Genomic DNA, 25,883 nt, shown 5'->3' with positions numbered 1-25,883 from the left:
ATTTGTCAGCATCTTTATTTTTGCCGCTGTTTTGCTTTCGAATCGCTGTGCATTCTGAGTATAACGTTCAATTGGTGAACATTTTCAGAACTATGTATAGTTCTTTTGTTACAGACATCCACCTTCTTTATTGAATATATTACTTTAAACCATTGTGTGAATTTAAATCCTGAGAAAGAACGCAAAAGATGAACAATATCAGCATTTACTAAATTTAGAAATTTGGCCCAATTCGATCGGTGTTTAATGATGTCGCTGAATAAAATATCGAAATAAACCTAGATCAAAAGTAGGGCTAGAAAGGTACGCCCAAAACTACACTTTTGTGGTTCCCTCCTTATATTACTAAGATCTTTAAATTTGTAACTGAAAACATCGGAGTACATGCATTGAACAAAAACGTTAACAATTGAGTGTTTCTCTGTCATAAAGAACCAACTCAATCGTTGTTCAGATAACGAAACATACATAAGAATGATTTTTTTTAGTTGACTTTTAAATATAATAATACAAATCGCGATATTATTAGTTGATAAATTACATTACTTAAATAAAACCGCTCCACCGAAAGGCGGAGCATCTAAAGAACAAGCACAGATGCCTGCATCTGTATCATTGTACTTGGTATTGTCTCACTGTATTCAAGTAATCTTTCATAAATTATAAGTTTAAAAGTAATCAAATGACACAAATATACCAAAATATTGTATAACGACCATGAGGCCTAACGATGATGTACCGCCCTGTTCCGCAAAGGCTCGTTTATAACGTAACTATAAAGTTATGTCTACAGGACACTTTTAATGTGATGAAACTCGGTCAGATGTTTATTTTACAATATAATAACCTAGTTCAAATCTGAGGCACGTGCGACTTTAAACTAGGACATTTCTCATTTCAGTTCTAACATTATTTCATAGTATTCTTAGGTAATAAATTATTTGGGATTGTTGCTGAACGAATTGTTTTGCATTTGGATGTAAGTAAACGCTCATCTAGTATTCTCTGTCTAGTATACTCTGGCGTGAATTTCAAGACAATATCATGTATACGCAGTAATTTAGTGGTGTCAATGCTAACATCCTTCAATGAGATAATTCAGTGTATTTAAATGAGCCGTGTTATGGTAAAACTGGGCTTAATGCATGTGTGTTAAGGTTCGTCCGAAATAAGCTTTTGCAGTCGTTAAAATGAAGTCTTTTCAAAACAAGGATCAAGTTTACTTGGAGGGTGTCGTCTCTGATAAGCTTATACTGACTACACATGCTTATTTGTGTTGACAATTGACGCAAATACATATGTATTATATGTACACGACACAACATTATTACATACAGAGCAAATGTTTGCATATTTGCGTGAATAAGTATTCATATTAATTTACAAACTTAAATCATGCGTTGGCAGCAACAATAAAACGTGTTACAAAACTACATACAGCTCGTACAGACATACAGCTCGTACAATTTAAATTTGCCTGAAAATAATATATTTTAACTGCTTGTGCCTCAATTAAGTTCAGCCGGTATTCAATTTTCCTACGAGTTGAAATAAAATTACCCTCATTCCCTTCAGTTTGTGTTGTAAAGTACCGGTATGTATTGAACATGAGTATTGACTTAATACACTAAACGTGAACCATTAGCTGGACGAGCATGAGTGAAAATCCTTATTATATGATGAGGTCATTTGATAGAGTTAACGAACCCATTGCCAAACAGCGGGACACACAATAAACGATCAAGACAACACCGACAATAACATAACAAAAGCACAAACATGATACAATTGCGGTTACCGGCTTGGAACGATCAATTTAAAAGCATTTGTTGTTTAAATCGGTTTAAACCTACAACTTGGCATAGACTTAGTTCTTTTAAGTGTACGTACAAGTTAATACCATACAATCATTATTCGAATCAAATTTTTGCCCGATAAGAGAATTTAAATGTACAACTATTTAACCCTTTCGCACTAAGAAGCAAAGTGAACATGGCTATGTGCAAAAGCACAAAAACCAGAACTGCCTGCAAGTTACTCGCAGTCTGCTCAGGTTGTATGTCCTTCGCTGCACACCAGTATCTAAGATTTGGAGATAAAGCCTTAAAAACTTGAAGCTGGTATGAACTGTCTTTAATTAAATTTAACTTTCTAAGGGACTACACATGCGATAAAATACGTTTTTCAGTGGTAGATGGTGAATAGTTATAAATTGACCAGGGCACCATAACTTTCTGAGGTACGATGGCATGAAACAAACGATCAACTACATTTTGTCTTTATTTAAAAAGCTCAAGAGACAAAGAACAATAAAGTTGTTATAATAAGATTATTGCTAAAATATTGTAAGGTCAGTACAATTATTGTGATGGTAAAATGATCTAGTATCAAAATACGTCATACACATCAAACAAATAAACTAGCACTACACATTGCAAGATCTTTAAATAATCGGCTACTTTGCAATCAAGAAGATGTACATGTTTTGTATCTTAATATAAAACGCAATATTCGCTCGGTCAATGCTCATGCGGACACTGGACGTTAAAAGCAAACTCAGGAACACTCGACAATCCTTTTCGAAATTAACCATAAATCATGTCAATTCTTTGATATTCTATGCAAGTTACATCGTGGGAACAACATATGGCGTGTTCAAAAGCTTTATTTTAAAATTTTACATAATGCCTAAGTTTGACTCGGCAACTATGTAACTGGATACATGTTCTTACACGTTTAAAGAAAAATGTGCATTAAATGTCACCTCTAAAGTATTCACAAGCTTTTGTCATTAATCTGAATAGTTGACCTACAATTTACCCCATGGGACCCAGTTTCAAACTCTGCTGAGGTGAACTGGGAGAACATGTTTCAATGTACATACATAAACATAAACATACATGAATTACATTGCTAATAATTGCAGAATGCATGCTAAGCAATCGAAATACATAACATAATATACAAAACAATTTTCGTCCAACTTGTTGTCGCTTTTGTAACGATGTATCACATCGAGCTTTCCGTTTTCTTTGAACCATCTGCAATCTGAAAGCAAACAAAACAAAATAGGAATACTTATCATTTCACAGTGTGACGTAAATTTATGCAAAACAACATGTTTAACGTTGTGAGAACTTATTGAATTTTATCTTTGAAATTTCAGCTTGCATTAAAACCTGTATCTTATGTTTAGACAACTGGTCACATGACCGTATAACAGAATAGTCTATTCACTATGATTTTCACTCCGTAAACTTATAATGATTATGGTAGTACATTTACTCCACTCATTACCTTGTGTTTGGTGTTTTCACCTGAGATACTTCTTTCGACATAGAAGAATCGTCGGCGCTATTCTTTGAAAGCATCTTGAACCTTGTGGTAAAAGAAATTTAGCACGTCAACCACAATACGTTCTTGTATTTAATATTCAAATTAACAACATACTTGCAATACAATTTGATGCTGGGCATTTTTGAGCAAATAAACGCGTGTGTTTATGAGATGTTGGAATAACCATGGGAAAATATAATACATAATATTTACACAACACCTGTACAAGGACTTTATACGAACTTTTTTTCTATTTTTATAATTGTGAACACGTATTTAAGTCACATTTGATGCAATAAATGTTTATAAGACGCACCTGTTTGTATAGTGGACACTTAACAATGAATATCATTAGACACTGTAAAATAAAATGCACAAAGATATGTGATCAAAATGTTTGGGTTAAAATAATTCAATGAAAATTACATACAGATATCCAACACCAGAATTTAGATTTTTCAAAGCGGCAGCACGTTCATTCATTTGCGTCAGGTATGTGTTGTGTGAGTGTGATATTTGTGATAAATGGTTTGTGTCTATTAATTTTCCGCGTGGAATATTAGAGTGTTCAATTAAAATTATATCGACGTAAATCACACAATAATTTATATTAAAACCAAGATGCGTTGAATGCGTGTTCATCGAAAACTTATCCGAATCTTCTTAAATTTTGACCTACTTTAACACAACGATTCAACATAGATAAATTTATACTTATTTCATGTAGAACCAAGGCAAATTTAAATAAGCCCATACAATTCAGCAGTTACCTGGAGTGAGTTTAGTATGACGAATAGCCACTGAAAGACCAACGTCGCGTAATTGACGGCAAATACGCCGATAAGCCACGTGATGCCAAACATGGGGGTTAGCACGCCGGCACTCCTTGCGCCCGTCCTGTGTAAAACTTGTACATCAATTGTTTAATAGTGAAAAACTAAACCGAAAGCTTAAAAACGGTACAGGATTCTATCAAAAAGTAATGGAAGATAAGCCACGAAAGAACAATTAAATAATACATTTTACGTATTTCCTTTGACTTATATAAACTTATGCTTGTAAAACAGACCATTCAACTCTTTTTAAATAACGATTTGGAGTAAATGAACACGACAACGAAAAGCGAATATACTTGATTTTTTCTAGATCGGAGTTCTTTGCCATTGAGGAAATGCTACAGATCCCAAACTTCAGGATAATTCCGAGATTGACAATATTTCCCTGAAATACCAAATCGTTTGGATTACAAAGGCATATGTTTATTCAGTTTTGTCGAAAGTGATGAACTTCTATAAAACTGCACTATACGTGTAAAACAGTTACTTGTAACAAACATATCAAGTAATACCCATTCTGATATGTTATGAATACATATGTTACCCTCAATTAAGCATCATTTACTGTAGAAAACAGTATTCAAATACGCTAGAAGATGCGTTAACGACACAGTAAATGTTTGTTTGCAATCTTTTGCAAAGTTTTTTTAACACAACTGAATCACAAAGAAAGTAGCGTATAATACAATTAGTAGATGCTTGATATTCTAAAGATGTTTATAGCGATACCAGGACATCTCTATGAATTCTAAAATATATGAAGTATATACAGTTCAACAACTAAATGGATATGTTACAAATACATATGCTATAACTTACAACTTCGACTAGAATGATTGGTCCAACGAATGCCTAAAATACACCACTATCGACCGTCAACCAACAACTGTAAAGTATAAACATGTGTATAACAAGTGTACAAGTATATTAGGTAAAAGTTCACATATTAACACATTGAGCATAGCATAACAGGCTATACAATTCAATTAGTAAAAAACCTTAAAACACACTATTATTAAAGTGTTTTATGTTTAAATGATTTTGATTGAGTTTGATATAGTCGTTTACATCAACATCATCAGACAGCCACTTTCGTTTACTGCGAAAAGCTAGGCACTTGTGTTGTTTGCTGACGCTTCCCAAATGAGGATCGAACCTGGTATCAATGTCACAAGACTGATGCATTACTCCAGTTTAATATGTACCAGTTTATATTGCAGTTCCGGTTGCGTCATATAGTAAATACAATTGTGTTTCCTATTAATTTAAATGTAATTTTAAATCACAAATATTTACAATGAGTCATTGCCGTATCCTTTAAGCTGTGTGACGCCCATCTAAATTCCAACTATCAAAATCAGAATGGCTGAATTAAAAACGGATATGGAGGCTACTTATGGGTGCTCATGGAACACTTCCTTCATTCGATCCCCATTAGTAGCTTTCAGAAGGGATTGCAATCAGTACACAAGAAACACAATAGGATGTTCTTCCGGAAGCCCTACATGAGCGGGTCCTGTGCGGCGCCATTTGCCCGTACATAATGACGGCGGACTACTTCACAGATCCCAGCGGCAGGAAGTACAGAGTGAGGAACAATGTTGATTGCAAATCATCAAATGTTGTGTACCAGGTCAACTGTCGTCGCTGTTGCAGGTACGTGTTTGTGGGAGAGACCGGCGGAACTCTGTACCAGCGACATCTGTTGAATCTGTCGCGTGTTCGCACACAGCACAGTGACCCGGTAGCTGAACATTTCAATACGGACGGACTGTCCATAGATGATTTACAAATAATCGGACGAGTACCGCAATACAATGGAGCAATTGTGGAATGCAAAACTTAGAACATACCGACCATATGGCATCGATGTACAGGAATACACATTCATGAAAGGGCGCGAAAACGACGTTTAGCAAAACGGAGCGATCTTGCCACGATTTATCAGACCACACTCAAAAAAGAGCCAGCATGTGATTTTTAAAAAAGTGTACCGTAATACGGCGTATGCAGCAATAATGAACGGCACCACAATGCGCCGTTTGCGGAACGGGCTTAGCACCAGGTAGGTGATCATGAATACCTCGGCCAACATCAGGAAGAACACGACGATGAAAATGTAGTGCAGGATAACAGCGATGGCTTTGCATACATTCTGTAAGACAATAGCAAACAATAATATGTCAAACCTCATATCCGACAATATCAACAGCTGGTATATGCAAATGTATGTTCAACAAAGTGAGGAATTTCTAAGTAAAACTGTCAGCTAAACTAACCGAACAGATAGCATTCTACATTCGATGCTAAACTTAATTTCCATCATATAGTACTTTCAAAACAAGCTGTAGGTCTGATGTCAACAATGTGTTAGTACATGTTCAAATCAGTTTACCGAATTTGATGTTTTCTCGATTCCGGTTTGAAACACAAGATAGCCGATGAAGAATATAAAGCATACATTCATCAGCAAAACAGTCCGGTCTGATGAGAGCGATCTAAAAAAGACATGACACGTTTTAAAACAAGATTGGATACATAATATGAGGCATATGCTATTAAATACAATGTACATACGTTACAATTTGACAGACGAATCCTTCCAAAAAACGCGACAAAGAAACAACCAACATCATACTACCTCCAGAATACAAGATGAACTATGCCAGTTAGGGCAATGCCGACCATTGCAATAGAACATCCTATGATAGATAACAATCCTAATGCACGGCTGTGGGCGTGCGCTTGTAGAAGAATACATAATTTATAGATAATTCAAAATCAATACTGTTGACAGGAACAGCTGTCTTTGATACATCATATTTTTATTTAGTATTTATATCCTTCTATTAATTCGTGTTGACATAATGTAACCTCATTTCAAAATAGTGTCAGCAGTGCAAAATATATTCACTTTATAAGTGTGTTAATTCACATGACGACATATACACTTGTATAATATATCAAGGGTAGCAATTTGTCAATTTACTCATAAAGTCATATAATAGGTGAGTCTCTTAAAAATAATTTACTAAGCTGTAAGTACTGTACTTAGTGTTCAGTGAGATTGAGGAGAACTGCAATAATTAGGCTTTAAACATTATGCTATTTAAAGATGAGTCGTTGAGTTATTTTCGTAGATCGGTAATTATTATTGTTAAGCTGTTTTACTTCCTCCGTCGTCATTACTGCCAGACTCATCAGCACGGCGAAGTTAGTCAGGTGGCTACACGTGCAGGTCACAATGCCAGTGTTCCTGTCAAAGGAGGTCAGCGAGCAGCCTTCGGTAGACCAAACATTAGGACTTCCGCTGTTGGAAGAGTTTTAACAGAATATCTCTGAGAATGTAATATGTGAATGAATGTGCAAACACACAAGAGACAAAGGTAGAAATATTTGATTTTTACAAACTTCATTTGATTTAAGCAATAAAAATAAAGTGAGAAAACAAATCTATCAAAAATCAATGTTTATCAGATGAATTAATCAAAATTACAATATAAATAATAGAAACCTTTCATTGAATTGAAGATAAGCACATACAGGGTCTGACAAGCTTTGCTGAAAACAGAAAACAACGACGTACATATATATACAGAGAGATATTACTATGATATATATAAGAAATTCGATCTTTGTAAACACCTTTTTATAAGACAAAGAGATACGATAAGCAAGTAACAATAATTCTTACATCATATATTTCGAATTATATTTCAAATGGTGTATCCGGTATTTTAACTGGTGTAACTGAAGATTTACTGGATAAATAGGCGAAGGAAATCACGGGCGCGTTCAAAGTCTTTGGCAATTTCCTACCATACGTAAATATCCTTATTTGTTATAGGAATACACGCTAACTATACAGTTAGTTATTATAAGACCTATTTTAATTTAAATGACTTATACAACACACCAGAACAACATCACTACACTATCACTATAAACTAGTAACTTCCAGCGTCATCGTCATTACGACGCACGATTTGTAGCTTGATGAATACTTCCGAAAGGATAATACTTGTTTTTTTAATAGTTGATAAAACAGACGAAATGAATTAATTATCATATATATTGTATAGATATTAGTAATGTTTTTAAGAAGTTATATCTGTTAGATACTAGTACATACATTAACGAATGTTGTATTTCCGCTAATAAACTTAAGCTGTAAGTATACATTACATGAATTAATTTGATGGCAACTATCATTTGCAGTGCAAGTGCAAGTAAATTGCATACCTATCGATGGCGGAGTTCAAAGAAACGATACTTGAAGGATTGCGATAAACAATCCCGCTGTAGACCTGGTCTGCAACATAATCGAAATAACTATGTTTGATAGTAGTAAAAGTCAAACATAAACTCTTAGAACAATAAAGTGTATATAACACAATATACATCTGTCGTTATGCAGATAACTAGTAGCTTTAGCCACCACATGTTTCATTATAATGCTTTAGTGCATGTATAGGTATTATAAATATTAAAACAGTATGCCTCACTTACAGTTCATGCATGGGACACGTATATTATTCGAACTACCGCTAGCCCAGGAAGGAAACCCTTTGTAACCGTCATCGCTCTTCTTGCTGTAATCGACCAATGCATCAACCGGGAAATTAAAATTTGAACAGTCCGATGTTTCTGATATTGCTGCAACTGTAATCATAGAAATATGTAATAGTTTTCTATGAATTCAGTCCAGGATACTAACATGCCAATAAAAAATTCAATTGCAGATACCATATTTAGAATGAAAAAAATAAATAAACATACAGTTGGTTTAAAATACTTAAATACTACCAAAATTCAACTATAAATAATGATGCGCTATAGAGAAATGTGTAACTAATGTATCCTTGACATAACAATACTTACTCAAGTTCGATTAAATGAAGGTATGGTTGTATATTGTTCCATTCGATCGTTGTACCATGTTGTTCACAAATGTATCCACGCTGCTAATAATTGAATCGGGGCCAATTCTTGTCTACAATGCAACCTACCGTGCATTAATAGCATGCCATTTAGCCTCGCTAATGAATGTGCGTAAAGTGTCGATCCAGATTAGTCTCTTCTTTTTGAAAATCCAGTTTCAGCGAAAAGTGCGGCGTCTGAGTAGCCTGTGCGAACTGCACAGTGTAATCTGGGACGACACTTTACACAAGAACATTACTTCTCTTATTTTCGGAGCAACGGTGATCGTTGTATTTTATATATGGATGTATATTACACACCAATGTTATTTAACAAACAGAAATGTATTACCAATTGCTTATATTTAACACTGTTTGTTTATTGAGTGTCGTACCCATAACCCAACTATTATTCGCTTTCTCATTCATACATAAAAACCCTTTAAATTTACCTGATTTACTAATACTTTCCACGTTGATTCAACTTGCTCACCAATCGGTGTGTTAGCCACATCTAAGAAAGACTGCAAGAAAAAATATACACGAACCGTAATCAAAAAGGGAATGATGATGCATGTGATAGCAAATAACATAAGTGTGACTTTATTAAATGATTACGGTACGGTCCTGAAGAAAACAGACAGACAAAAGCTGACATGTTAATATTGTGTTATTTTATTGCACATTTAAATAGCATATATTAGTATGAAGTTACAAGAATATATACTAAGATTCGTATAGTGACGCATCACATCAGTGTCTTTTTTCGCGCTGGCCCAAATCACTTCCGACTTTCTTGAGAATTAAACGTACTTTTTCCACATCTACAAACATCAACTGTTCGTCCGAGTCAGTGATTACATCGGCTAATCTGCTTAGTATATCGGTAGCTTTCCAATCCAATCTATGCATACTTTTTTAATAATATGTTAAGTATAAGATTGTCTGTTCTATAGTACAAATATTTATGAACGGACATGAGTTGTCATGTCATTTCACGGATTAATTAGGAGCGTTTGGCTGGTTGAAACATTTATAAAATGCAGTTTCACAACAGGACAGTTTATTAACGACCTAAATATAAAGTAGTTATCCTAAAATCATACAAACACATGCGTCATAATAAACTTTGGGTGCATATGGATGCATTCTAACCGTCATGAATAATTAAAAAAATATATGAATTGTTCAATCAAGCCATTTTGTTGAACATTCTAGAGGCATTTAACTTACAAAGTCAATACAAATAAGGTATTATTATAATTTTTTTTATTGAGTATGTATATATTAAAAAGTTCATATAAACGATTGGACATGTTTAATAGAAACGTATTTAGGCGCATCAATAGGCAAGACCGACTTTCGAAACAAAATGTATTGGTTGGTATGAGGCACTCAATTTAGGCCTTATAGTATTGCATTTAAAACGTGACACTGGTTATAATTATTTTTAGTCTGGTTGATACATGTTTATTGAATCTTAGCCTTGTGAAACAAAACCGATCTTACCTCATCGTATATGTCAAAGATTGAGGACCGTGTACAGTTGTACACAGGGTCCCGGTATTGGCCGTCCATGACACAGTGATACCGTGTGACCCATCCTAATAAGACAACACATATACATTGGGAAATAATTACATAGTATAACTATGCATCAAGCTTCAATCAATATAATGTTCCGATGCGGACAACTTTTAGCGACTTTATTTTAAGTTAAACAATCGTCAACTTACCGTTACTTGTACTAATGCATAATATCAATATATGTGATAGTCGCTGTATGAGCCAGGCGTGTGTTTTCTGACTGCTCTAAAAAACTGGATTTTATTGGTATTTGTGTTTCTCAAATGGACGGTTTTGGACGATAAGAATCATGAATGGTGTGTACGTGTGTCTTGTTTATACGTAGCATTGGCGTCAATGCTTTAATGGCTAGCATTTCGAGAACGTCTTGATATTCAAAAGAACACAATTTCGGATATTTCGGACATTACAATGTTTAATATACAAAACAAATCGACCGTGAAGTACAGATATTCCCGCGATCAACCTAGAGCTATTCGACCCAAGAACAATAATGTACGCTTCAAGGGAATTGACCATGCAGTGCTTAGAGTGATCAGATCTCACAACATCGCAGTAGATAGAAAATGACAGCGAGGGAAACGCGGAGGGAAACCGAAGTTGCGCATAAAACCTAACGGTATTAACGTAAACAACCTATTGTATCCCGATATTATTAACAAATTGAAGCAGTTTCATGAACAAACATCGTGTTTCACATTGATCTGTCGCTCTGCTGTTAACACAGACGTACTAGTAGGTCAATGTCTACGAGAGGAAAGATCTTACTTTGCTCTTCTGACTGAAACTTGGTATTCTGATGCTAAACCCCATCAATTTGAGACATCAGATCTTAATCAGAATGGCTATAAGTTAAGTGTTGCAAACAGAAACAATCAAATCGGTGGAGGCATAGCCTTAGTCTGTAGAAATACAAGTGATGTGAGACAATTATCGCACGGACAAAATACAGCATTTGAATATGGCCTATGGAAACTGGCTTTTAAGAACATTACAATTCATGTCTTTGGTATATATCGCCCCCGGCACGTTCGACATACAACCAATTTATAACCACTTTTTGTGATTATGTCGAAAACACCTTGTCTGATTTCTCTAATTTACTAATCATGGGCGATTTCAATTTTCATATTGAAGAGGACAACAGTTTGATTAGGGACTTCAATACCCACGTTCGCGCTATGGGGTTGTAACAACATGTTATGTTTGAAACGCACACGGCTGGGGATAGTCTTGATTTAGTAATAACTGAAATAAAAAAAGGTATAACCGTTTAGCAATGTTTTCCGGGACCGTATATTTCAGACCACTATGTCGTCAAAATGCATCTAGATTTACTGAAAGAAAACATTGTGTTTCAACAGGTTACATATCGAAACTTCAAACGTATTGATACTGATAAATTTGCCAAAGACTTGCACAATATTGAAGTTCATGAAAAAAGCATAGATTCTTTTGTGCAGGGGCATGAAAACCAAATGCAAAGCGTATTAGAAAATAATGCACCTTTAAAAAAAACGATTATTTACAGAGCGCCTAAACTATGGTTTGATAACACCATGTTAGATTTAAAGCGCATCTACGAAAGGCATAAAAAATAAGGCGATGTAATCGTGAGAAAGCGAATTTGAAACTTTTAAATCCCTACGTAACGAGTATACGTGCACCATTATCGTGCGAAAAGGAAAGCTATTTGTGAAAAAGTGTTTATTGCTAAAGGTGACTCGAAAAAACTGTTTTGTTTAGTTTACGAGCTATGTGGAACAAAGCCTGAAAAAACATTATCTTAAGAGGTTTCCGATGAAAATCTTGCAAACCAATTCGCAGATTATTTCATGAATACAATTAAAGCAATTCGTGACTCTAATTTACGTGATTTTGAACAATTCCCACCACCAACACGGGATGTTCCTTCTCTAATTAGCTTCAAAGATATGACCAAAGATGAAGTTAAATTTTTTATAAGTGAGCTTAATACCACATCATCTGAGTTTGATGTTTTGCCGACAAAGTTATTGAAAACATATACCACGAAACTTTTACCCGTACTAACTAAGCTAATAAACCTGTCTTTGTCAGAAGGTTTTTTTTCCTGAAAAATACAAAGAGGCAAGTGTGCGGCCTTTATAAAAGAAGTCAGGTATTGAGCTTGTGTTGTCAAACTATAGTCCAGTTAGTAATCTATCATTTATTTCAAAGCTTATATAGAAAGCGGCCTTGAAAAGACTTAATCAGCACAGTTATGAATTCGGACTACTTCCAAAATATCAGTCTGCGTATCGCCCCGATCACCCATGTGAATCGGTCTGATTGCGGGTCGTAAATGACATTTTAGCAGGAATGGCACGACAGGAAGTGACGGACCTCATATCCATCAACCTGAGTGCCGCGTTCGATACTGTGGACCACGATGTACTTCTGGAGGTCCTACGTTGCCAGTACGGTGTTTCAGGTACAGCCCGTGACTGGGTGGGTTCGTACCTAAGACAGTTTGGCTTTAGAGTGAGCATCAGCGATACGCTGTCGTCATTCCGCGCTCTAGATTGTAGTGTTCCTCAAGGAAGTTGCCTTGGCCCATGGATGTACCTCGCTTACGCCGGCACATTGGTCGATGTTATCCCCCGTCCATAGCTTTATATGGCTTCGCAGACGATCACATCGCTAGCAAATGTTTCGCCCTTCAAGCTCCAATGAAGCTGATGCGATCCGAGAAGTCGAGAACTCAAAAGTGATGAATGACTAGATGAACAAAAACAGATTAAAAATGAATACGTCGAAAACCGAGTTTATAATGTCAGAAATCAGAAAACAGTTAAACAAATGTGCAACACAAACCAAAGATATTGCTGGTGATACGGTAAATAAAGTTCCTTGTATTAGATACAAATGTTAAAAAGCCATGATAAACTTTCTTCGCATTAAACGCATTCGTCAATATCTCACCAAGCAAGCTGCTGAATACTTAGTTCTTTCACTTGTCATTTCACATCTGGACTACTGCCACGCTATTCTATATGGTATTGCAGATCATGAACTTACACAGTTACAACGTTTTCAAAATATGTGTGCAAAGATGGTCCTACAACGAAGGAAATTTGACAGTTCCAAACAGACGTTATTTGACTTGCACTGGCGACCGCTTAAATACAGAATTAACTTCAAAAATTTGTGTTTTATGTATAACTGCCATACTTCAAGAGCACCAGGGTACTTAAAAGAACTCCTGACACCATATGCACCCAGTCCCACAAGCTTGAGGTCCGCCTCATATAGCTATATTAAAGAAGAACTTTTTTATTGAGATGTCATTTAGAAAGAAGATTGTTCGTGAAAAACTTATGAACATAAATTATGAATTTGAAACGAAATAACCAAACAGTTTGGTTTATGCTATAATTCAACAGCAAAAATTCAATATAAAACCTCTGTGGCCATGATGAATATTAAAACAAATTATCTAAATCGCTTTAATGGAAAGGAATTGTAATTTTACGGTGTACATTACTTTAGATGAACTACTTAAAACGATTTTTTGCCACCACTGGAACAATTTAACTGCAAATAAACGGTTTCTTTCAGTATACATTTTAAGTGAGTGTTAGAACCCATGTGTTTCATAGCCTCATAGACGTAATATAGATCATTAAAAGTATTATAATCTTAACACAAATGCTGACCTTTTCTGTGCCCAAAGAGCACCTGTATTTGTTCTTTAGCATGTTATGTGTGCTAAAACTCATCTCACATTCAACAATAGTAAGTTCAATACAGAGGGTCACCGAGGCAAGTTTGGCAACATTTGTCAGAAGAGCTTTGTGGAGCAGGATAATACATGTGTACTGATGTTGTGTTGTATAATTAAGTATGCACCACAAATCATGCCGCTGAGCAAGGGTCAGTCTTGTTTAAATTCTTGTTCTTCTTGGTTTTAACCTTTGGTCATTACTCCATATGCAAAGGTCACAGTTTTCACACTTTCCAAGGTTTTCAAGTATCCCGACATAATCGAAAATATGACATATAAGCAATTATAGCACTTAGAGTTGTGTGACATACAGTTTGTGTTTGCTAGGTCTGCATAAGTAGCGATCTGCCTTTGTTTGGACATGTATTTACATGATATCTGCGTTTTGTTTAGATATGAAGTTATTCGCGATCAGCTTGTGATAGTGTCTGACTTGCGACCTGCATTTGTCTGGATCTATTGTGTCTTACGATCTGCGATTGTTTGGTTCTGTAGTTGCAACGATCTGCATTTGTTTAGATCTGGGGTTAATTATGGTCTGCGTTTGTGTGATTCTCGAGTTTATGTTCTGGTTGTAGTTTTGTACGCCTGCTACGTACTAAACCATTTAAGCAGTGAAAATCGACAACGATGACTCCATATGTCTTAAGGTTTAAAACTTTAAATGAACTTCGCGTATTATTGCCTTCTTTCGTACATGTCCATTACCGCCAACGATTTCCGAGTATACACGTACAATTTTGATTATTTAGTCAAAAATCATAGCCATATATTTCTTCTTATATTCATATCAAACATTAACTGTCATGTGACGCTTTTGCATCAAAAAATCCCGGGTTCAATTCCCGCGTGAGGCAAACTATTGTTATCAACGTTTTTGTTTGCTATGATAATTACTTCGGACTATTCCAAATAGTAAAGTGTTGTAACTGTAAAGTAGAATAGCAAAATTGTATAGGAATAAAGGTAATGCAAATATAAGAAATATACCCAGTATTATAAATAATACAAATGATAATCGAAACTGGGAACAGACAAAAAAGTAAGTCGCTTTTCATAATGGACACAAAACGCGCAGATCCCCATAAAATACGTCACGAACGGAAAATATAGAGAACACGTTACTCGTGAATACATAAAAACAATTAGTAAGGATGTTAGACGAGGATAGGCGACATTCCGATATGAAATATAGAAGTAGATGCAACTTGGAAACCAAATTACGTCGGTTAAGGGTATTGCCTTGACCAACAAGATATCTGAAGTTATGACGAAATTTTATGTTGTGTACATAATGCCGTGCATTATCACATTTCAAATGGCATGGAAATATCTTACAAGATATCTGAGATAATGATGAATTTTTATGTTGTGTATATAATGCCTTGCATTGTCGCACTCTAATTTGCATGGAAATCGGTGATGGGTATTGACTTGCCATATAAGATATCCGACAGTATGATGATTTTTTATGTTGAAAGATATCTGATGTTTTTTTTGTTGCGTATATAATATAGAATGCTCATATTTTGTGGTAGAACACAAATGTCTTCGTTTTATTACACGTGGTTTTGCTGTACGTTACTATCTTTTGTGGTGGAGGAATTTAATAAATTTCGTTTTGTTATTAGTTAATATCATACGAGACATTTAACGTTGTGTCAGTATTTTGATGTATTTTCTTTCTACATCCAACATGTATTACTCGAAACCATAACTTTTTACAGCAGACGAACCCTTCGGCGCCACCAGAAGCAGTTGCCGATCGGACGATTCATCACCGGCGAGAGGTCCCACACCTACCTGCTCTCCAGTCAGGCGTCCCACCCGCACAGCCAGACGCCATTGCTTCAACTTGCCGAGGGAAAATTGCATACTACCTTCTACACTTAGTGCTTTCTTAATGTTATCATTATTAGCATTGTGTCGTAGGATATTGTCATACATCACTTTTATCGTCATCTTTGGAGATTTCTGTCATTGTTCGCATGTTGTTGTTAATTATGTTGCTGGATATCATGAAGTATATTGTCACATTTTGATGTCTTATTTTCAGCACATATTCTCTTTATATTGTAATTTCTTCATATTTTGTCATAGAAAAAAGTATTATTTTTCCATCATATTTCATAGTCTACACTACAACTTTCGTACATCCTAACATAAATTTTTGTACCATAAATTACAAAAAAATAAATTGATGAAAAAGAGGTATGTAACGTAGCATAGCAAATTTTATAATAATAAATGTAATGCAAATATAAGTAAAATACATAGTATTATAAATAATACAAATGATAATAAAAAATGAGAAAAAAGTAAGTCGCATTTCATAACGGGCACAAAACGCCAATTTCTCCAGAAAATACGTCACGAACGGAACCTAGAGAAAACGTGACTCGTGAATACATAAAAACAATTAGTAAGGATGTTAGACGGGGAGAAGCGACATTCCGATATGACATCTAGTAGTAGATGCAAATTGGATATGGCAACTCAAACAGAAACCCGCGCGTAGAATGGCATAAAGTCCGCCTGGATGATATTTAATCCATAGGCGCTCGATGTCAATGACAATGATTTATTTATTTATTTATTTTTTAGTTACCCGTTATTTATTATAATGCATGCACATACAAATTAATAAAAATCTTCCGACAAAACTTCTAAATAAAAAAAGATAGTAAAAACAAATAAATAATTAAATCGCTGTCACCCCGCTCGCTTATTGAAATGCGCGCGCAGGCCTGGAACCTCGCTCTTTATACACAATAATAGCCACTAAACACTATGGGCGCCAGATTTGATTTTTAACGTGCTGATTTTTTTCTTCTCGAAATCACCATGGCAGACGAAATCAATTTAAACAATTGGTAAGGATGATTCATGTGTATGCGATTTACATTATATTTTGTTGATTACCCCATTAAGGTAGTGAAACAATAGTAACAGGGATTTATCGCATCGTCTGTGGAGGTTTCTGTTGAAAGATAGAGAAAGAGCGAGGTTCCCGGCCTGCGCGAGCATATCAATAAGCGAGCGGATTGACAGCGATTTAATTATGCATAATGACGCACTTCCGTGGCTTGAGAAAATGGTGAGTGACCTACCTTGTCAATATCTATGTACATAGTCGAACTATCTTTTTTTAAGAAGACGTTTTGTCGGAAGATTTTTATTAATTTAGTATGTGTATGCATTATAATAAACAACGGGTTACTAAAAAAAAAAAAAAATAAACAATTTTGTCATTGACGTCGAGCGCCTATGATTTATCCTGTCAAAGAGCAGCATGAGTTGCATACTTTCGGGACAATAAAGCGACGACAGGCGAGGGTGATGGGGTAAACGAACGCTTAACAAAATAGTATATATAGCGTGTTAAACATGTGTATTGAGATCGGACTTCCCTTTAGGATTAACATTTTCTTTTCTTTTTTTTGGTTATGTTTTGAATTTATCATATAGTTACATTATTGAGAAAAAGAACTTTCACTTTAATACTCTGACTTGTGGTAATTATTACGTTACATAACTAAATACATAACATAAACAAAGGTGTGAGAATGTAAATTTATTTCCCCAAGTCAAAATTCCCCGTATTGTATACATTATAGAAAACGTGTTTCAGTGAGTTTTTCCTGCCTGGTCTGTGTAGGTACCATGTACACACATTGTATATAACGATATGAGTTGATAAAGAACTCTGCATCATCTTCAAATATTAATACAAACGTTTGCACAATTAAACAATTCTATATGGAAACTCTGTTATTCTGAATATCAATGCGTAGGCGAGTTACATGAACTTGTATATGTGAACTATTTCGGACCCGATTGCTGTCATTTTCTTAGGAACAATAACAACACTTCTGTGCTAATAATTTTCTTTATTCAACTTGTTACACCTCATTTTCTATCAATCAGACATTGTCTATTGACGGTTGACAAATTGGAGTTCTTGAGAAATACCATAGCAATATAAAATATAATAAAAAAGAACAGAAAATTAAAATGTCGTATTACAGTTCTAGAATCTTAAGCAGATGTTGATCAAAAGATTCCTTGCTGGTTTTCGTTTTTGATTGCATAGACGAAGGCGGGTCAACAAGCGTTACTTCGTATTAGTATGCCTGCACTGGCACTGCTTGTACATGCCGTAGTTCGGGGTGCGCCCATCTTGGCCGTGACCTTCATCACAGTTGGCCCATTCCCACGTCACTTCCGGGTTGTCCCAGCCCATACCGGTGATCTGATTGTGGCCGTTTTCGAGGTCAAAGTGGACGTTGTAGCCGTATTGATTGACGCTGTGGAGTCCTTGTTGATTGCACCAGCTCAGGTTCGGCCACTCATTGGGACAGTCGTTGGTTACCATAAAGATCTTCGACTGACCCTCGGCAGTAGCGCCGCCGTGGCCACCGACGAAACCACCAGTGGTGGTGAGCTTGAAGCATTTTCCGCATACCGGACCACACCATTTTCCGCCCGAGGGGTCGAACAGGTTCTGATTGGCTGCCGCCACGAGCCCGTAGCTGTTCCAAGGAAACTGAAAGCAATGATTTTGTCTAGTCAAGTATTTGTCGAATTGAAAATCGAGTTTTTAAAAACCTTAGCTTGTATAGACCTTTCGTTCTCTTTGCAGGGGAAAGTAGCATTAACGATACATCATACACGTATACGCCCAATGCTTTGTTTTGCCACTGTTTATACACAAAAGATAGAAATGCTCGTAGCTGGACCTTTCGTACAAAAAATAACACATTTAAATAGATTCAAAATATTATGTTAAATGATGAGTAGAAATGCATCAATATCGATGCAGCCTCAAATTTAAAGAAATCTTCGGAAATCATGTTCGCTTAAATACGTTATTCTTATAATATAAGGCTGTTAGCGCAGTGGTTGGTAAATGCGCTTGTCACTTCTGCGATCCGGTTAAAAAAACCGTTGCGAGCGCATGTGGGATTGGTAGCTCGTCACCATACCAGACAGGTGGGTTTCCTTCGAACATTACGCTCATCCCCACAGCATCAGACAATACCAATATTAAATAACTGTCAGTAAAAAACTAAATAGCTGGAAATCGCATAAATAACACAAAATTCGCCGAGTCTAGAAAGCAAATTAGGTAGGAGTGCTGGGACACACTCCGGGTTTAACATAATGCGGCCACTGGCCCGAAAGTACTTCATGAACTTCGAAAAACACACAAACACGCTTATAATATATTTTGATATCAGACCTAAACATGTGCTTGTTTAAAGGGGATCTCTTGGACGATATTTACCTGGTTGTCGTTGTCATGGGGCCCGCAGCCGCACGCCCCCTTGCGGCTGTCAGCGTACCGTGTTGTGGAGACGCATGGCTTTCCGTTGTACATTCGGGGAGATCCCGTGCACTTCTGTTGCGCTTCCGCAACCAGCGCACCTGAAACGGAAGGGGTTGTAAAGGATGTTCTAATGATAGAACAATCTCGTTTACTTTTATCTAAGTAGAGATGTGGGTCGCTTCTCTCATCATACATCTGGAATCGGCTCAAATTTGATGAAAGTTGTTTTGTAAGTGTTTTTTTGTTGTTTTTTATTAAAGATCATCAGTCAAATCAATCAGGCAATATATTGCTAACGTTTTGTTTCTGCGCAATTTTTAGCTGTGTGACATCAATATGACAGTAAAACATTATATAAAATGTATAAAGTGTTTATTATACAATAAATCCAATTTCGTTTACTTCATTGTACATGTCATTCAACACTAACCAAGTTTTTTTTTAGCAAAGCGCCTAAACCAAAATAACTTACAAGAAACGTAATTAAAATATATTCGGCATTGATAACACAATGATAAATTTACAAAAAAAGTTTAATTGATAACTTACAAAAAAAAGTTTAATTGATAACTATACAATGATATGACTGATCACTTGTTTATCCGTCATATAATAATTATGTCATTTAGTGTATCGCATATTCCTACATTTGATACAGTTATTACAATGAATTATAATACATCTAACTTATGTCAGTTATATCTGTGCATATAATTTATGTAGACCGTCCCTGTGTTTATACAATTACGTCGGTAGGAATTAAATATTTAGATAGCAATTCGATTCAATGTTTTATTTAAGTCTCATCAATTTCATGTTCATACTAATTACATAGCATTAAAACATACATACCAATGCCCCCTTCTGCGCCGCTTTGAAACCATATATTTGACATTTGACCCGAAGGATGACCTTGACCATGACATTTTACCACTCAAAATGTGCAGTTCCATGAGATACACATGCATGCAAAACATCAAGTTGCTATCTTCAATATATAAGTTATGACCAATGTAAAAGTTTTCGGACAGTCAGACTGACTGACGGACGGTTCAAAAACTTAATGCCACCCTTCGTGGGCATAAACACATGAACATGCCCATTCTATGTAAAAATTATAAGAGACTATGAGGACTTAAATATTGCATAGTGTTCACATTCTTGTTCTCAATATACATATTTAAATTAAGAGTTAGGTTACCATTGCTAATCCATAATTAAAAACTGCCATACGATATAATGCAGTAAAATACTGACACTGTGAAAAGTGGAACTAACGCGCATAATATAAAATGGTTTAAGAAATCGATTATCACCTCTGACCAGGTCGGAAATGAACTGATTAGCAATGGTTACCTACGCTTAGATAAAATCTGACAGACAATGTTAACAAAAACCAAAGTGACATTATTTACATTTTAAAACCATATCAATTAAAAGTTATGACTAAAATAAGGAGACATTCAGCACATACTTCTTCCCAAAGGAATAAGCAAAAAAAACATACCCAGTTTATCATAACCATCTGTTGGACTTAATACAGGATTTGATCGCCTCGGTCTGGGTGCACACCATTTAAGGGAGTTATTTAGCACAACCTAGCACGTTACAAATGTGGATATACTAATAAAAAGGATAAAATACTCTAAAGTAGGTCTCATTAAGTTTTAAAGGGACTGTCAACCACAACGACGAAGAAAAGAAAAGTTGTAAAGTACCGTATTTTTTACAGTTATTAGTTTATATTGATTAAAATGTCACGACTGGTATATTACATTACTTGAACAAAGTTGTTAAGTTTTCATATTTTCAGTATATTTGGTAATAAATTTTACTGGGTATGTCTACCAGGTAACTACCAGTTAACCATAAATAACGCCAGTAGATTAATTATCATCGTCACATGGTAAACCCAGGAATGCAATTTGTGCATGCATAGTGAATTGTATATATTTTATTTAAAAAATGATCAATTTATTTGCATTATTTATAGTGTGTGTATCGTTATGTCACCTATTTTCGCGATGTACTTTCGATTTCACATCGTGAAATTTTATTACCGAAGATACTGAAAATATAAACTTTTTTCAAGTAATGCAATAAACGAGTCGTGCTATTTTATTTAATATAAACTAACAATTGTAAAAAAACACGGTATTTTAGAACTCTTCTTTTTTCGTCATTCGTGGTTGACAGTCCCTTTAAAATCTATTTTGAGTAGATGTATTTTCTCCTTTCATGAAGAATAGAAAAACAGGTTTTGGCTGATAAATACATAAAAAAAAAACATTCTCTGTAGTAAATATATATTTTAATTTTTCACAATCTGACATGGCATGATTTTTAGGTTTTACACTTAAATTATCCATTAGCATTTTTAATGCGGGGAATCACGTGGTCAGATTTGAGAAAAAATGGCCGCCGATGCCTCGATTCGATGGAGATATTGAGTCTTGAAACAGGTACATCTACCTTATTACTTACCTGTTTTTATTCGTATAACGCCTATCATAGGGCCAACCGGAAGCGGTTTCAGCGAGTATCAACCGTTTTCCGCTGGTTGGTCTGAGTGTGGAGATAACTCATGGAATATTTCGCGATTTCCTGACGGAATGCTGTGCATTCTGAGTATAACGTTCAATTGGTGAACATTTTCAGAATTATGTACAGTTCTATTGTTACAGACACCCACCTACTTTATTGAACATATTACTTTAAACAAGTGTGTGAAATAATATCAGCATTTACTAAATTTAGAAATTTGGCCCAATTCGATCGGCGTTAAATGATGTCGCTGAATAAAATATCGAAATGAATCTAGATCAAAAGTAAGGCTAGAAAGGTACGCCAAAAACTACACTTGTGTGGTTCCCTCCTTATATTACTAAGATCTGTAAATTTGTAACTGAAAACATCGGAGTACATGCATTGAACAAAAACGTTAACAATTGAGTGTTTCTCCGTCATAAAGAACCAACTCAATCGTTGTTCAGATAACGAAACATACATAAACATGATTTTTTTTAGTTGACGTTTAAATATAGATCTACTAATACAATCGCGATATTATTAGTTGATAAAGTGCGTTACTTAAATGAAACCTCTCTACCGAAAGGCGGAATATCTCAAGAACAACCACAGATGCCTGCCTCTGTACCATTGTACTTGGTATTGTCTCACTGTATTCAAGTAATCTTTCATATATAATAAGTTTAAAAGTGATCAAATACCACACATATACTATAACAATGTATAAAGAATTCTCACTTACCAAGACTCAGTAACAGCACTGAAAGGTAGACTTTCATCATGATCGTGAATAATGCGATGTTTGATGTAAATGATCCGCCGAGTGAGTTGTATTTATAGCACATAAAAGGCGAGTGCAATCAGTCGGTCGTGCATTTAAACGCATAAACAAAACAGCAAAACAACACTTACTTGTTAATGTACAATACGTAGAAAAACAACATTGTTCGTGTCCGTGTTGGTACGAATTTCGTGAATCCGGTATTTGTTCACGCCATCACCGTCAACACATTTAAATATATATTTCGATTTTATTGCAATCCATTTGTTTGAACAGGACATTGACATGCTTTCTATGAAATGCTTGTTCACGCTACGCTAACGCTTTGTTTATTCATTAGACCCTGAGGCCTAACGTTGATGTACCGCACTGTTCCGCAAAGGTTCGTTTATAACGTAACTATAAAGTTATGTCAACAGGACACTTTTAATGTGACGAAACTCGGTCAGATGTTAATTTTACAATATATTAACCTAGTTTAAATCTGATGCACGTGCGTCTTAAAACTAGATCATTTCACACTTCGGTTCTAACATTATTTCATAGTATTCTTAGGTAATAAATTATTTCGGATTGTTGCTAAATGAATTGTTTTGCTTTTAGATGCAAGTAAACGCTAATCTAGAATTACCTATATGGTATACTCTGGCATAAATTTGAAGACAATATGTATGTATAAGCAGTAATTTAGTGGTGTCATTGCTAACAATCCTTCAATCAGATAATTCAGTGTATTTAAATGAGCCGTGTTATGGTAAAACTGGGCTTAATGCATGTGTGTTAAGGGTCGTCCAAGATAATCCTGTGCAGTCCGCACAGGCTCATCAGGCTCATCAGGCTCATCAGGGACGGCACTTTTTGATGTAATCGTATCGTTCGTTGAAATGACGTCTTTTTAAAACAAGGCTCCAGTTTGCTTGGAGAGTGTCGTCTCTGATAAGCTTGTGCTACCTACACAGACTTATCTGTGATGACACTTTTTGCAAATACATAAAGCCCAGTTTTCCCAGAATGCGGCGTAAACAAATTCCTTTTCAATTTCAGCGGCGCCGCTGAAGCCTATAAGGGACAATGTTAGAGGGCCATTCAATACTGGATTGTCATGAACATATATCGAAAGACAAATATGATGCCATTTATAGACAAGTGAATTTAAATTTAGATTGAATGCAATACGATACAGTGCAACGATTAATCGCGTCATATGCTCATTCATGCAAAAAAACGTGCTTTGCGGGAAGTTTCTGAAAACTTTGCGAAAATGAAAGTAAAATTCTGTTAACAACTAACAATTCGTTAGCATGTAACTAATTTGTCTTAATTACTTATTTAATTTAGCTTTGACTGTAACGTTTTCAATTAAATTTTTGCAGACAATATATAAAGCATACTGTATTGTCAAATATGTCAATGATTCAGTTATTTAGACCAACTCATCAGCTAATCATAATAATTAACTAGTTAATGGCATACAATAATATGTATCAAAATAGCAAACTGTGAATCTACAACTGCGGACAAAAACCCTCCCGTGAAAGCAATTAAACACCGACAAATGTAATTGCTTCACACATTGTTGCATTCATTAATCCGCAAAATTTACTCAAAATAGCAAACTGTGAATCTGCAACTACTTTTAGTTTTTAAGTAGTTTAATCACAGAATCAATTAAAAGCAATTAAACGCCGACAAATGTATTTGCTTCACACGATGTTGCATTCATTAATCCGAAAAAATCACCCAATGCTGACATTTGTTCAAAATATCATACTGTGAATCTGCAACATATAAAAAGCAATTTGTTTGTGTAAAGGCTACAATGTTGGTATTTGTTTATCAATTGATTATGCTTATTTGTCAATGTATGTAACATTATACAGTCTAGACTTCATAATACTTGTTATAAAACGAAATAAAGAATGTCTTATGAAGCCTGTGTCCGCCTCTGTTATTTTTGCGATGATGACTAAAAAAGGAACACGACTTTGATGTTCTTAATGCACTGGCCGGCGCACAATTTGATATTTTATATATTTTATATAAACACCCTACTTGTTATTCATACTAAGTAATCATGAATATCGTAGTTCTTATCATACTAAGTTATAATACAAATCTTAGTTCAAACATATATAATTGACGTCAAATGGGTGTAAAATAACAACATTTCAATTCGGAAATATTTTAATTAGTCAATATATAGTGTAATGTGACCTACTGAAGTGAAGTCACTATTACAAAAAATAAATATCTTGGATAACCGACAACAAAATGCAAATGTCGGAAATGACATTCGGAAATGACCGATTTCGGATTAAAAATTCATAAATAATTGTTGATAGTTGAATTCATGGCTCAGATTTCACGGGAGGGTTTTTGTCCGGTCCCGTTTTTTCATGGGAGGGTTTTTGTCCTCCCCCGTTTTTTTCATGGGAGGGTTTTTGTCCGTCCCCGTTTATTCATGGGAGGGTTTTCGTCCGGCCCCTATAAAACTGACGGGAGGGGTTTTTTTTCAGGGAGGGGTTTTGTCCGGCATTCGAAAATGCAATCATATCAACAAATGACATCGCAAACAGTAAACAATTGATACCACATTATATGTACACGACACAACAGTAATAAATACAGAGTCACGGTATACACTGAATCATTGCGGGAATAAATATTCGTATTAATTAAAATATTTAAACAATGCGTTAGCAGCAACGATAAAACGTGTAATAAATCTGAATAAGATATACAGGATAGGATACACACCCTTGAGCGTCGCTCTGGTATGGTATGAAATTACTGAGGGTGAATATCCCATACACAATCAGTT

The 25,883-nt window shown here is 35.2% G+C and overlaps 1 protein-coding gene across 1 annotated transcript; it reads right to left on the bottom strand.

Annotated features, from left to right (window-relative positions):
* Positions 1 to 18,327: 18,327 nt before the first annotated feature.
* Positions 18,328 to 23,149, bottom strand: LOC127852816 (endoglucanase-like). The gene is made up of 3 exons (XM_052386806.1): positions 23,024 to 23,149; positions 19,711 to 19,850; positions 18,328 to 18,969 (listed from the first exon to the last, which is right to left on the bottom strand). The coding sequence occupies exons 1-3, from the start codon at positions 23,124 to 23,126 to the stop codon at positions 18,538 to 18,540; spliced, it is 675 nt and encodes a 224-aa protein (XP_052242766.1). The 5' UTR covers positions 23,127 to 23,149; the 3' UTR covers positions 18,328 to 18,537.
* Positions 23,150 to 25,883: the final 2,734 nt, after the last annotated feature.

The sequence above is a fragment of the Dreissena polymorpha genome, chromosome 12 (assembly GCF_020536995.1).
Source record: "Dreissena polymorpha isolate Duluth1 chromosome 12, UMN_Dpol_1.0, whole genome shotgun sequence".
Classification (NCBI taxonomy): Eukaryota; Metazoa; Mollusca; class Bivalvia; order Myida; family Dreissenidae; genus Dreissena; species Dreissena polymorpha.
This window is presented reverse-complemented; position numbering and strand designations above follow the sequence as displayed.

What these genes read in the sequence shown, in the direction of transcription:
- LOC127852816 (XM_052386806.1), bottom strand. Translation starts at nt 23,126, where the DNA reads ATGTGCTATAAATACAACTCACTCGGCGGATCATTTACATCAAACATC. An exon ending in AGTGCTGTTACTGAGTCTTG is followed by an intron (nt 19,851 to 23,023) that starts GTAAGTGAGAAT and finishes CTTCCGTTTCAG; the next exon opens with GTGCGCTGGTTGCGGAAGCG. An exon ending in CCCATGACAACGACAACCAG is followed by an intron (nt 18,970 to 19,710) that starts GTAAATATCGTC and finishes CATTGCTTTCAG; the next exon opens with TTTCCTTGGAACAGCTACGG.